General features: G+C 52.1%; 1 protein-coding gene across 5 annotated transcripts in view; it reads left to right on the top strand.

The window, feature by feature from the left end:
* MTSS1 (MTSS I-BAR domain containing 1) overlaps window positions 1–14,086 on the top strand; it is a 157,665-nt gene that overhangs the window by 136,015 nt on the left and 7,564 nt on the right. For all 5 annotated transcript variants that reach the window (XM_040625868.1, XM_040625865.1, XM_040625867.1 and 2 more), the window contains 4 exons: window positions 4,927–5,084; window positions 6,306–6,413; window positions 7,681–7,778; window positions 9,686–9,896. In XM_040625868.1, coding sequence (XP_040481802.1) covers window positions 4,927–5,084; window positions 6,306–6,413; window positions 7,681–7,778; window positions 9,686–9,896 — 575 coding nt within the window. The remainder of the gene's footprint in view (window positions 1–4,926; window positions 5,085–6,305; window positions 6,414–7,680; window positions 7,779–9,685; window positions 9,897–14,086) is intronic.

Raw genomic sequence — 14,086 nt, 5'->3', positions numbered from 1 at the left:
GGGGAATCACTCAAAAACTGCTACAGGGTAGCCGAGCAGAACTGTACGTGGATAGCAAGGACAGCCGCCTTTTGATGGGAAAGGGGAATTATCATTGCAGTTCTCATCCCCAGCCTCGCCTTGGACATCCGTTTCCGTATTTGTATCCCAGATTTCAGTATTTCTATCCCATATGATTTGTGAGCTAGAAAAATGTGAACAAGTGGGTGCCTCTGATTGAAGTGCGGTGTGCTTGCGTGTGTGTGCACGCATGTGTGTGCGTGCGCGTGCATGTCAGGGGCAGGTGGAAGTCACTTTGTGGGATTCTGCTAGTTTCCCTGTACTTCTGTCCCAGGAGGAAGAGATGACTTTGGGTATTCTCCTGACCCTGGTCTTGACCCAGTGTGTCCTGGGTTGGTTGTCTGTCAGAAAGCCCTTTGCCTGAGAATGTGTCTGGCTTGGTTCCGCCAGGGCTCAGGTGTGGGCTACAGTGTGTGTGTGAACGGCTGGGAGGTTCCAGATCACGCTCCTCACAGCTGACTGGCTTTTTACTTTGGGCTGTCGAGGACATAGAGCATGTAGCTCCTTGTGGCTTGTTCGCGGGGTTCATGCTTGCTGTGGGCATGGAGTACGGAGAGCATGGGTTTCTGAACAAGAAAGACCTCCGGGTGAGTCTGGCCGCACTCATTCCTCGCTCGGTGGCTCTGTGCACGCCACTTTGCCTCCCTTGGTCTCAGTTTTCCCCTCTGTCCGTGGAGGGTATTAACTCCTGCCTTGAACATTGATGTAAAGATTAAGGAAAAAAAAACATAAAATGTTTGGAAGATATAGCATCTTCATATCATTCCGGATAGCTTGGTAAACTCTCCCTACTAAATTAAAATAAAAAAAATCCTTTCTCCTTTAGGGGTGCTGCTTTGGACCCTGACATTGTACCCATTATTGGTACTTTGTCCCAGCAGCATTTTCTGTAAAGAGAATCCTGCTCTGACTTCTGGGGGAGTAAAGGACTCCTGGCTGTTGTTAGAATTCTCCAGTATGAATACAACCAACACCTGGAAACTGGCGGTAGGGGAGAAATAGTCTCAAGACTAAGGTGACTTTAGTTTTAGAGAAAAGGTCATAAGCGAGTCTTTGCTCAGGAATTTTGTCTGGAAAGCCCGCTGTGGCTGCTCGGCAGTCCTGGGATTGGTGAATTTTATAGCGTTAGGCCCTTTAAGGACAGGATGGTCGAGGCCAGTGAGCAAACTCGGGCCAAGTTATTCTGTCAGTGCCTCGTTCATTCGCAGATATCTGGGTGCCCATCTTCCAGGCACACGTGCTGGGTGAGAAGGTACATCCCTGAGCAGAAACCTTCATGGGGTTCCCAATCAGTAGGGCAGACTGGCATCAGTCGAAGACCTCGAAAAATAAAGATGGAATTTATACTGGGAGCTGTGTCCTGTGGGATCCATGTAGGGGACTTCCGAGATCAAGTAAGAAAACCCCAGTCGGGTGAGAGAGTTCAAGAAGGACTTTCCTGAAGGCTGGAGAGTTGCCAGGTGAACAGGTGCTTAGGTGGGTGCGAGGAGGAGAGCGCGTATGAGGATGGGATGGAGCTGGACCCCGGACCCCAGAGAAGGGCCTGTGCAGTGGCGGAAGGAGGGAAAGGAGCGTGTAGCCGGAGAAGGCTCTAAGAGGCTGCCAGTGGGTGGGCTGACCTGGGCATGCCCTGCAGGGCAGGCGGTGTTGAAGACATTGGACTTTTCTTGAAAGCACCAGGAGCTGTTGAAACGAAGAGGTACTTTGCATTTCGCAAGTCATCTGGCATTGTGCTGGGCGGGCATAGGAGGTGACAAATTAGGGGACGTTGTAGCTGCCCAGGCTAGACATGGAGCTGACCCAGGGAGGGAGGCCATAGCAGAGGAGAACCGAGAGGATGGAGTCCAGTCCCATGGGAGCTGGAGCGGCCGGCTGTGCGGGGCGAGTTGGCATGGGCTCCCCGAACATCGCCAGCAGGAGCCCCGTGAACGGGCTGTACTGACTCAGCACCCATACAGCTCTGGATTGTGTCCTAAAACCGGTGCGTCCAGCTAGGACATAGAATAATTTCTTCCACAGCTTTTTTATAAATATAATTATATGTTGTGTCGGTGAATTTAAGAAATACACAGTGTGTTGTTTTTAGGTTATGATATATCCTGAATGGAGATGGACTCAAGTGCCTATGATTAAGCAGTTTTTAAAGTTTATACTTACTTTAGAATACTACAATTTGAAAGTCCTTTAATTATAATATGGTACATATTTAAGATAACTTTGCTGTAATTATAGAATAATTGAAATTTTTATTTATCAGATTAGACGACACTTGGTTCCGTCACTTTGCATTCCTATGGACGTATATGCTTAACAGTCAGTGTTAATTACTTGCAGATAGAAATGTGCCTTATATCTTGTGAAAGGAAGGGAAGATTCACGTTTTCATAATTTCTTATAATTATAGGCTGATAGGAAGAGAAATTGCTTCCGTAATCGGAGCACATCCCAGTGGGCTTGGTCAAGCACTGCGGGTTTTACTCTATCTTCCCGACTCCCCCCACCCTCGTCCGCAGCAGTTGAGAACATTCTGATGCCTGGGGCTCTTCGTGTTTTGTTAGAACATCATAGAAGAGATGGAGAGACTGAAAGAGTACTTAGACCAGCCCTAAACCCCTCGGCCTCCCCGTGCAGGGACGGAGAGGGGCCAGGCGGTCTCACAGGCTGCAGAACAGCAGGGAATGTTGACAAAGCCTCTCCCGGAGGAGCTTGGCTACCAGAGGCTTGTGCCCGGACACCTTCGGTGCATATGCACTCAGCTGCACAAACCAGCAATTCAAGAGGGGAAGAGAAGGCCCCCGTTTCTCATAGGGCCGATGACACCCCAGCCTTCCCTCCTAGAGCATGTGCCCGCGGACAGTGGGTGTCCTTGGTGGGGAGCACCTGTCCCCTCCCTGGTCAGCCCCCGGTGAGAAGGGGCGCGCGCGCTCTCAGGTCTCCTATCACTGCAGACGCGTGAAACCTGGGGTCTGGGGCCAGGTTTACGTGTGAGGATGATGCCCCCCATCCTTGGGGAGGCGCCCGAGGCAGTGGTGGGGAACCTGGAGTTGGTGCTAGAATTATCCTGAGGGGTAGGCAGTGACTAATTGGAGGCGGTCAGCTTGGACGTAGGCAGACTCTCCCATTTGGAATTGTTGGATCAAATCCCTGTGCGGAATTCACTCCTGCCTGTTGCAGCCATCATGCGCCTGTGCTCCCTTGGCTCGCGAGAGTTGTGCACAACCGTGTTCACTGTGCTTTACCGCCGTCCAAGGCTTTTTCAGGGGTGACCTTTGAATTCACAGGATTTTTCCCTCTCTGTGCTCACCTACAACTTCATTCTTGCCCAGGAATTGACTTTTCCTTAATAAAACCCAAAGACCTTTTCCGTTGGAATGTTCTTGAAGCCGAACCACCTCTTGCTCCAAATTAAGCTTTCTCATCTGCTTATGAGAGAAAACATGGAACATATTCCTCCTTTCAAGGCAATTTCCCCAACCCTTTCCTTCTTCAAACCAAATAACACATTTCATTTAACGTTCTCTACATCATTTTAAAGAAGGGCAAGGGGTGACTGCTCAGGCCCCTTGCTGGCAGGCAGGTGGGGCTCCTTCCTGCGGCTGAGGCCGTGGGACAGAGGAGGATGAGTCCAGCATCCAAGGAGTGAGCCGTGTGGGCTCTGTCCTGCTCTCCGGCTTTCCCAGAATGACGCTGGACAAGCCCCTCACCTTCTGGAGGCCTCTGCCTCTACTGAAGCAGGTTGGACAACCCCGAAGGCCCCCTCCATCTCTAACGTTCTGTGGTTAAAATGACCATGTATTGAGCACCTGCTGTATACACACATGACATTGCCGTGGGTAGGGGCTGGGCGGGGAGAGTTCCAAGGCCCTGCCCTGAAGGGGTTTAGAAATTTTCTCTGTTCAGGTGATAGGTGAAGCCCCTACGTGGGGACAGTAGCACGGAAGCCTGTGAGCTCTCAGGTCATCACCCCCTTGTCCCCCATACAGATCAAGTCTGCAGGTCCCTCTCCTTCCGACACAGTGCCTGTGTGTGTCTTCTAGTGTAACGAACTTTGTTTCCGAAGAATCAGATCGTAAATATTCTTAGTGCAGGGGCCATACAGTGTGTGTGCCACCGATTCCACTCTGCAGTCGTAGCAAGAGCGGGTGTAGACAGTGTATCAGCGAGTGGGTACAGCTGTGTGCTAATAAAATTTTATTTGTGGAGATAGTTTGCTGACTTGAGAAAGTTTGAGTTTAAAAGGTTAAAATCAAAAACAAACAAACAAAAAAAGGTTAACCCTCTGTCTTAAACTCTAGAAATGGTTGCCTCATTGTAACTGGGTCTGTGGACATGGCCAGACCGTTACCTCACACAGGATGGGCTCAGCACTGACCCAGGTTCTCACCAGCGGAGACCTGACTGTAGGGCTTTTTGTTCCCGGGCTTGTTTTGTAAGAGGGACATTCAGGACTCTCCACCAGGGAATTAAACTGACTGCCAAGAATTCCAAGGGGCCCCCCAGAGACAGGAGAGCTGGTGCTTGCCATCTTTGTCTTCAGGGACGGAAACTTCTGTCCAAACAGAGGCTCTTGGATTGAGGCTGACCCAGCAAAGCCAGCGTGTGCCCATTTTGGGAAACAACCACAGGCCCTCACCTTCTTCATCTCTTAGCCTCTTCAGAATGTTCTAAAAAGAAAGACTGCTGTCTGGCTGCCTCATCCTGGGGTTTTGTTGGCGGATGTCTCTGTGGGGTTGCACGAGGCAAGAAGGCAAGTCAGGAGGAGTCACCCAGGAAATCTTCTGGGAAGTCCGGGAGGAGGTGGTGTCCACTCTGGCCAGGACTCGAGGGAGGAAGGGCATTTGTTCCAGGGCTTTGTTCTGTTTGCAGGGAGAGGCGACATCCAACCGCAGTTGGACAGCGCGCTCCAGGATGTCAACGACAAGTATCTGTTGTTGGAAGAGACAGAAAAGCAGGCGGTCCGGAAGGCTTTGATCGAGGAGCGCGGCCGATTCTGCACCTTTATCTCCATGCTGCGGCCAGTGATTGTAAGTTAGTGGAAAGCTCTGGAAGGCATCAACGGCCGGTTGGGAGGAGACTTTCCTTTATTGACCCGCCCATCATCAAGTCACGGGGAATGTGCTGTGCGTCAGGAGTCATGATGGCGGAAGGGCTCCTGTCAGCCAGTGATTCTCTACGGGTCTCTGCTGGCCATGGGGCCCCCTCCTTGTTCACGGTTCTTAGCACTAGGTATTCACTTACTCTTTCTCCCCAAGTCAAGAAGGCCTTGCAGAGTGGTTCTTAAGGTGTGGTCCCCAGGCCGGCAGCGTCCCTGGGGAACGGGTTAGAGATGCTGCTTCTGGAGCCCAACCCAGACCCTCCTGAATCCAAACCTCTGGGGGCGGTGACCCAGTCACCTGTGTTTTAAACAAGGCCTTCGGGTGGGTTTGAGACTCGGTGGCCCAGTTCAACACCAGTAGTGACCATGAGATTAATAATGGGAAGAGCCTCAACGAATCAATTCAGACTTAATTTTTTAAGTAAAGCATTTGTATACAAAAATCGAGAACTGCTGCTGCCGGCGTTCTTGAAGCTGATAAGAAGACACCAGCTCATTTCCCTCAGCCCTAGCAAAATATGAGTCATGCCTCTGAGCACAGAACTTCTCCGTGGCTCGTTCTTGCCCAGGCCTGCAGTCCCAGCTTGGCACTTCGGTGGAGTGAATGACTCCCTTCGGTAGCCTCCTGTTCCCGTCTCACATGCCAGTTATTAAGTTGGTGGAAAACACAAGAGAGAAGGGGGATACTTAACACTATAGCACACACGTGGGCCGTCTCAAAGATCTGTTATCTGATCTGGACCCAGATCACTCCAGCTCGGGTCAACCATTGAAGCTAAGTGACTTCAGAGCAGGGCCTCAGCCCATGGGGGGCTGTGCTGCAGGATCCTGTGAGAATATGCAGGCAGACCATCCGAGCAGGTGTGCTAGCCCCCCGCCCCCAGACCCTGCAAGGAAGGCCACGTGTTTGCTTTGACTTGCTCATCACTGTCCCGGGGAGGTACAGGTCACCCCATAATTATGGCAGATTCCTTTCTCCCTTTCTGTTTCCCGAGAGAGGGCTGGTACCTTCAGCACAGATGTACCAGTCTCGGGGTGCCTTTTCTGGAAAGTTGAAAGGGATAGACAATAACCCTAAGAAGAACAGTTGACCAAGACAAGGAAGTGAATCACTCATGATGACAACATGTTGTGAATTACTCTCCTTTAGGAAGAAGAAATCTCAATGCTAGGGGAAATAACTCACCTTCAGACCATATCAGAAGATCTGAAAAGCCTGACCATGGACCCTCACAAACTGCCCTCCTCAAGTGAACAGGTAGGAGTCGCGGCTTGAGCACTCGGGAGAGCAAACCAAAGACATAAAGGTTTAAGGTCTTGAGGGTTCCTCAAGGCATTATCCATTCAAAATCCTGTCTGTGTTTTGCAAGATGATGTATAGTCATCATCACTGTGAGCCATTATAGGGCACCTGCTGTGTGCCAGGTAGTGTTCTAAGCTCTTTACATAGACTTCCTCAGCTAATCTTCAGTATTATTCCCATTTTATAGAGCAGGACAGTGAGGCACGGAGAGAGAAAGTCCCTTAACCAGGTTCACCTAGCTACTTAGTGGCAGAACTGGGATTTGAACCCAGCAGTCAAGAGCCCGTGGTCTTAACCACTGTGGTTGTCTGTCGTCTAGAAATAAACTCTTACAGGAACATGGCAGTGGTCTTGGTCATCGTTGTGAACCAGTCTCACTGGATTTCTCCCATTCTAATTAATTAATGCGTGAGGCTTGCTCTCATGAAAAAGATGACATTTTCATGCTTATTCATTTGGTTCATAGGACAGTAACATTATCTCAAGTGGGAATTGCTGATGAAGCTGGCTCTTGGCCTTTATTTAAAGTTCTTATTGCCTCCCTAGAGAACCAACTCCGAAGACCAACGCAAGGGTTTATATTTTCTGTTCTATGAAGTTGCTTTGTTAAAGCACAGCGGGCGTGTGTCAGCTCAGTAAACAGACGTTTGTGGGGCATCTGCTGTGAGAATGGAAGGCCGACCTCACGTGCAAGTGGTTACTTGTCAGGCAGGGGAGCCAGGTGCAGGAGTACCTGTGAAAACACTGGCTTTTGCTCTTGCTTCTGTCAGGTGTTAAAATATCAAGTCCTGGTCAGATAGGGCACGAGTGACCACTGAATCCCCAGCAGTTAAAATGCAAGATTAACAAATCCTGAAGCCGTGATTGAATGCGTAGTGCTTGAAGACAGAAGTGCTGTAAATTCTAGCCTGGAGTGTAAATGACTTGTAAATTGTTCATCTGTAACTATAAATCTCTCTCTCTCTCTCCCTCCCTCTCTCTCTAGACATTCACGGTCCCCTCCCCCCCACCAATTTTTTCTATTTTTGCTTGTGTCAGAAAAAGGATGAGGACATTGATGGATTGGTAGTATGGTTCTTTAATTTAAAAAAAAAGACCTGAACAACAGTTTTTACATTACACCCCTGGATGATGGCAGAACTTTGATGTTATGGGTAAAGATTTGATGGATAAGGTTTCCCTGCTCAGCGACTCACTTACCCACTTGGCTCTGTCCCCGTAGGTGATTCTGGACTTGAAAGGCTCTGATTACAGTTGGTCGTACCAGACGCCGCCCTCTTCCCCCAGCACGACCATGTCCCGCAAGTCCAGCGTCTGCAGGTAAGTCAAACTGGACTCTGCTCCTGCTGATACATGAGAGAAGCATCTAGAATCATCCTGCCATCTGCAAAATTGTTCTCTAGCAGTTTTCTGTTTGACCATTCTTGGCTTGCTGACTGCAGAGTTCACTCTCCTCTTTGTGAAGGATGGGAGCTTCATCTTGTACCACTGATCCTTCTTGGGGGACTCGACCGATTGATCTTTTTCTTTGACTTTCCAAAGCCAAATGAAGTTCCCCTTCTTGCGAATTAGCATTGGGGGTAAAGAGCAGGTTGGATCTGCCAAATCTGGGTACTGTTGTGTCTCTGTGCACACTTGTGTGTGTCCTTTCATATTTGAGCAGGCATAGCAAACACTGAGCAGGGATTTCAGACTGGAAGATGCTACATCCTGACGTTCCGCAACCCAAAAATATTGGTTGCTTTGGTGGCCTCTTTTGTGGGCTGTGTGTGTGTCTTCGACAAATCTACTGGGTTTTCATTTTGGTAACCAAGAAAACTATCTCACTGGTATAAAACAAAATTGCACGAAAATCTTTCTCTCTTATAGTGTTAGCTTCGTTCGAAAATCCCGTTGCACTGACGGCATCGGCCATGAACTTGGTGGAGTGCAGTTGCCATGAGCGTCACTGTCAGTCCCCAGATGCCCTCTTCTGACTGATTGGCAGGGGGTGGGGGGGAAGAGGGGAAGCAAAAATTATGATAATTATCCCCAGCAGGAGTGATTTCCTCTGGCACACTCCCGTATATCCGTCAGAACATCCTCCCCGAGTAATTCTAGCGTAGGGCGGTCACACAGCCCTGACTACCACATTAGCTGTCAGCGTTGGCGACATTTGACGAGACTCTTGCCAGGAGCAGAAGCCACAAACTTTCTAATCCCGGGCTGGGTTGGTTGTTCTGTCCCTTCCGATACTTCTACAACTGCACTTTATATCTCACTTCTGGTTGTTGGGACCACGGAACTCTGTTCAGTTTTCTGGTTTTCATAATCTGAGGAATTAGTGTGCAGAGCATTGTTAGACCTGGAGATGGAAGCAGACAGAACACCCAGTGTGTATCCCTTCTCGACATCCTGTTTACTGTTCATCTCGGAAGCAAACAGCTCAGCATTGACTCCCTGGAGTTGTTGAAAGCTGCACACCTCTCGCCAGGTGTGCTGGTCACACCTGGCCCACAGATGTTATCCCACATTCCTGTCATCAGGGTAAAGCCGTTCATTAAAGCATCAGCTTTGCTAATAAGAGGTAAAGCACAGCGACACGAACACACTGAGTCGATTTGCTCATGTTCTTGATGATGGTCTCGAACCAGGCTCGCGTAGGATAGAATCACCTTGAGGAGGCCCTCGGCACCTGCACTCCCCAGGCGACGGTTGTCTGGGTTGCCCTTGGTTTCCTGGACCCAGATGGTCCATCTAAGGGAAACGCTTGACTCTTCTAATTGGGTGGCGTTGCAGCCTCGTGGTTTTTGCTACAGGGTCATGGGCTTCTGCGAGCCGCTGAGCAGCGAGGATTCGCCCTGTCTTGTCCTACCACAGACGTTAGGTCTCTAGCTTTGGTGGCAGATGACGTGCAGGACTGAGTAGCACGGTAGATTCTTTAGAATCATGGGCCTCCGTGCTAAGGACCCCTCGTGGGACCATCAGAGAAGTGAGTCCGGCAGACCCCCGGTTTATAATAACGCTAGTTTTCTCTCCCTTGCTCACGTGAAAAAACTTTTGTTTGCTAGCTTCATGATCTGGGGTTCTGAAAACTTGTCTTACCGTTCGCCCTGCTTCTCAGTGGCAGATAGCTGATTACATTATGTTCTCCCCCCACCCCATCCCCCTGTTTTTTGTTTCCCTCCTTCCTCCTATGCCTCCTCCTTTACCTTCCACGCCTGCCTCCCCTCTGCCGGCCCCCACAGCAGCCTGAACAGTGTCAACAGCAGTGACTCGCGCTCCAGCGGCTCCCACTCCCACTCCCCCAGCTCCCACTACCGCTACCGCAGCTCCAACCTGGCCCAGCAGGCGCCTGTCCGCCTGTCCAGCGTGTCCTCCCACGACTCAGGATTCATTTCCCAGGACGCCTTCCAGTCCAAGTCACCGTCCCCCATGCCGCCAGAAGCCCCCAACCAGGTAAGGGTGCCCTTGGCTCCAGAAGCAGCTGTGACGTCAAGTGCCCGGGCCACCAGCAGGGGCTGGAGCCAGAGATGGGTGTTGGCTCGGACAGACCCCTGGCCTCTTCCCACGAGAAACCTCTGGTTTAATTTTTCATCTTTAGATGTGTTGTTTCCCCAAAGGGTAAGAACTCTAAGTTGGGTTTGAAGCCTGTCTCCATGGTGGTGATGGTCAAGTCACCCTGTTAGTTGGGGGAGTTCTCTCATGTAAGTAGACGGACTCAAAGAAGTTGGGCCACCTTCTGGCATCCCTGTAAGTGTCCGGCTTAGCATGATGCTTCATTAATGACTTTGGTGCAAACAGTGGCCTGTCCTTCACCGCCATCTCTGCTTCTTTCTGAATGGTGGAGATTCTGTGCTCGAACGGTGCCTTGGAAACCTTCCTTGGCACTCTCCGGTTCCCTACAGCAACTGGTGTGAGAATGAGAATGAATCCTGAGAGCCCTTACAGAGGAATTCTGTGGGCATTCTGCTCCTGGGAGAAGGGAAGGTGTTGCATCTTTCAACCACAGTTGGGTTGGGTGGCACTGGGGCCAGCCCAGCGGTTCTAGCTGGAGCAGGAGGCAGGAGCTGGACTGGGCATGCGGACACCCTCCGCCTGCTGCCCTCTCTGCCCTCTTTCCCCTGGTGTCAGGGGCCTGGCTTCCCACTCAGTAAGCAGCACAGTCGCAGACACCAGGAAGCGCCCGTACCCGGGGTGCCCCGCAGCACCGTCTGCTGGGGAGCGTGGTGGCTCGGAGCCTGCCGCACTCTGAGGCTCGCCACGGCCTGCAGTCCACAATCCTGGGGACTCAGAAGGTCATGTGCTTGTCTTGTTTATCCAGGCACCCAGTTCGCTTAACAGTCCTTGAATATCTCCTGTGTCCCCGGCACCACCCTAGGACCCCCCCATCCGTGTCCTTCCAACAACCACGTGGACTATTGTGATCCCTGTTTGTTGTGGAAACAGGCTCAGAGATGTGACTTACGCACGTTGCACTATTGCGTGACCTGCAGGTCGGGGACCTGGAGCAAGGCTTTCTGGTGACTGATCCAGAGCCCTGTCTGTTCTTTCTCAGCCATGAGGCATCCTTGGAGGAGTGTTCCGGGGAGCACTTCGTGGAGAGGAGCAGCTGCAGTGTTTTGGGGATTTAAGCCGGAAGGTTACTTATCTGACGTTGCTGAACCCAGAGGTTCTCAGCTCAGTGGTCCCTCTGGCATTTTTCAGCTGTCCCAGGCGACCGTGGCCTCGCTCTGTCTTCCTGGGACAGAGACTCGATTTCCCACAGAAATATTCAGGGCCAAGAGGCATGGCTTTACGTTCTAATGTGCTTGCCCTTGCGGGGGTGCTCCGGCTTGGTCCGTCAGGTGTCCCCTGCCTGTCCCCCGCCATGTGCACACCAACCCACACGGGTGCGTCTTGAAAGCAGTGTGAATGGTTGAAAGGAAAACAGGAACGTGCGATTCTTCCAGGGCTATTCCACTGTGCAGCCTGACTCTGTGTGTGTTTTTAATCAGCTGACAAATGAGCATGGTGTCGCGCGCTGAGGCTCCTTTCTCAGGAGAGGCCTTGCGCTCAGGCCTTCCCGTCAGAGACCGGGTGCGGGTCCGGCCGAAGTGAGGGTTCTGCCTCCCGTATTGGCGAGGGAAGCAGGAGGTGGCATGACGGGATTTCCTGAAGTCTGAGCGCCGGTGCCCAGGACCAGCTTGGCTCGCAGCTCTAGGGTAGTTTTAATAAGCTCAGGGAGGCTGCAAAATTCAATAGAGAATTCTGTTTTTACAGAAAGGCATGACGGCTGCTTGTAATTGTAAGGTAGAGGGGAAGTTAAGGAAATCGCACAAATCACATAGGCCGGAGGATACAGTCTCCTGAAGGTCGTAATGGTACCTTATTTAGGACGCGAGGAGGGGAACACGCATCTCTAAGGGGCAAGATCCCTTTGTTGCTCCCCCCAGTCACATGGCTCTAAGTGAGTGCTGAGTGATGCCAGGTGTTAAGAATTCTCCCATTTTCGTCCACGGTGCTCTTTTCAAGTCGTACCTTAACCCACGTATGCCCAGGAGTGGGGCTGTGTCTGTGGTGAGGGTCTTGTCCGAGAGCTGTTCATTCCGTCAAGGCGAGAGGATCTTTAGGAAAAGTGAACAGAAGTCAGAGGAAATAGGAACCTGCAGTCCTTCGCTGGTTTCCTGGCTCTTTCTTTCAAGCTGAACAGACTTGAACTGGAGGGACCAGAATGAACAGCCCTGGCAAATGACAGCGATAACTGGCTTCTCTGTACACAGACGTACGCTTTCGTCTTCTCTTCATCCATTAGATAGAAAATCTCATTTCGTCTTCTTCTGTTAGGTATTACTGGTCCCTAAAGATGAAAACAATCGAGATTTAGATTAAGCCCAAGGTTCCTCCACTGAGAAGTGACAGAAACGTAACTTAAATCCGAACCCCTCAAACTTTGGATCCGGGACTGCTCACCAGAGCCCGAGCTGGAGGGGCCGCCAGGGCACCCGCCGGGGAGCCTGTCCTTGCTGGTTCCGCAGGTCCTGAGCAGCGGGGGGTTGTCTTGGAGCCTTGCTGCTTGCAGGATGGAGAGCCACAGCCCTGTCGCTTGGCAGTCTTTTTTTTTTGGCAGTGAAAGAAGTGGACAGAAACATGAGTCTGGCCCCCTCGGCAGGGAATGCAGAAACACTTTTGGGGACATAACAGTGGACCCCAGTAGCGTTGGGCTTTAAGCAAAAGGACGAGCCAGAGGTTGCAGTTGGCCATGAACAAAACTTACAGCAAATACCTGGGTGTGCCCAAAGCAGCCTCCTAGGGAACCCAGCTTCTACGGAAGAGATGGTCATTGTCGTGCATCCGTTCAGTAATTCTGAGCACCTGCCAGGTGCCAGGACAGGACTAGAAAGTTGAGACGGATAGGTGAGCCCCCTGGCCCAGTCCCTGCCTGAGCTGAATGTCAGGAGACTGACCTGGGAGCACGGACCCTGGCCGATGCAGGGCGGGAGGTCCCGGCAGACTGGAGGTGTAATAAAGATGGGCATGAAGGGATATTGTCCCAAGTCAGACCTCCTTTCTCTAATGGCCCAGATCTCTCCAGATGCTTCCCCCTTCCCTGGACAGCCACTTGAAACATTGCACTGAGCTCAGGGCTTCAGTGTCCCAAACCTCAGAATCATTTCCCTGGGAGAGAAACGGAAAAACCTGTCCTGCAAGGATGCAGCTTCCTCGCTGGAAACCGCCCTTCATGGGTGCGGAGGCTGCATGGGACCAAGGGCACGGCCAGGAATTGGAGATGGAGCCAGAGCCCAAGCTGGTGTGCGTGTGTGTGTGTGTGGAGGGGGTGGGGGTCAGTCCTCAGGCAGTTAAGAGGCCTGTGCACCTGGCATTTTCCAGAGGCAGGCCCCCCCTGGGACGTGGGCTTGTGGCGTGAGAAGAAAGCCCCAAGGGAGCACCGGGAGTCCTGTCCCTGACCGGTCCTGGCACAGACTAGACACACACAAATCGGGGTCCCCAGGGGGCTGACAGCCTGGCAGGTCTGGGCCTTGCCGCGTCTCAGGCTTCTTTCGGAGGGCTTGGAAGCCTCTGCGTGGGTGCAGCTTTTGGGGAAAAATAACCCTAACCCTCTGCTTCTCTCATCCTTCCCTCTCGTGTGTATGTGTCTGTCTCTCTCTGTGTGCGTGCCCTCCCCGCCCCATCTTCGCTTTCGATTTCCTGTTACTTTTGGTGGCCTGTGGTCCCCGGCTGCGGCAGAACTCGTCCAGCTCGGCCTCCTCCGAAGCCTCGGAAACCTGCCAGTCCGTGAGCGAGTGCAGCTCGCCCACCTCAGTCAGCTCAGGCTCCACCATGGGCGCCTGGGCGTCCACAGAGAAGGTGACCGGCTGGGCCCCGGCCACCGCGGCCGCCCCTCCCCGCCCCCTCTCCTCTGCCCGCAGCTCACTGTCACGCCGGGACTGGAAACATGAACTCAACAAAGGCACACCCAGGGCAGTCCCTCCTGGGGACAGAGAGGGGGACAAGGCTGAGGGCTTTTTCTTGAGTGGGCGCCTGGCTCCTGAGCCATGACCTTGCCGTCGTCCTGAGGGAGAGGAAGGGGTCTGGGGAGCTCGGAGGTGGAAGGCTCCTTCCCAGAACAGTGCCGTGTGCTCATCCATCTCCCCCCTCCCCTCGCAAGA

Source organism: Ursus maritimus, unplaced genomic scaffold (assembly GCF_017311325.1).
Source record: "Ursus maritimus isolate PB19 unplaced genomic scaffold, ASM1731132v1 scaffold_9, whole genome shotgun sequence".
NCBI classification, from domain to species: Eukaryota; Metazoa; Chordata; class Mammalia; order Carnivora; family Ursidae; genus Ursus; species Ursus maritimus.
This window is presented reverse-complemented; position numbering and strand designations above follow the sequence as displayed.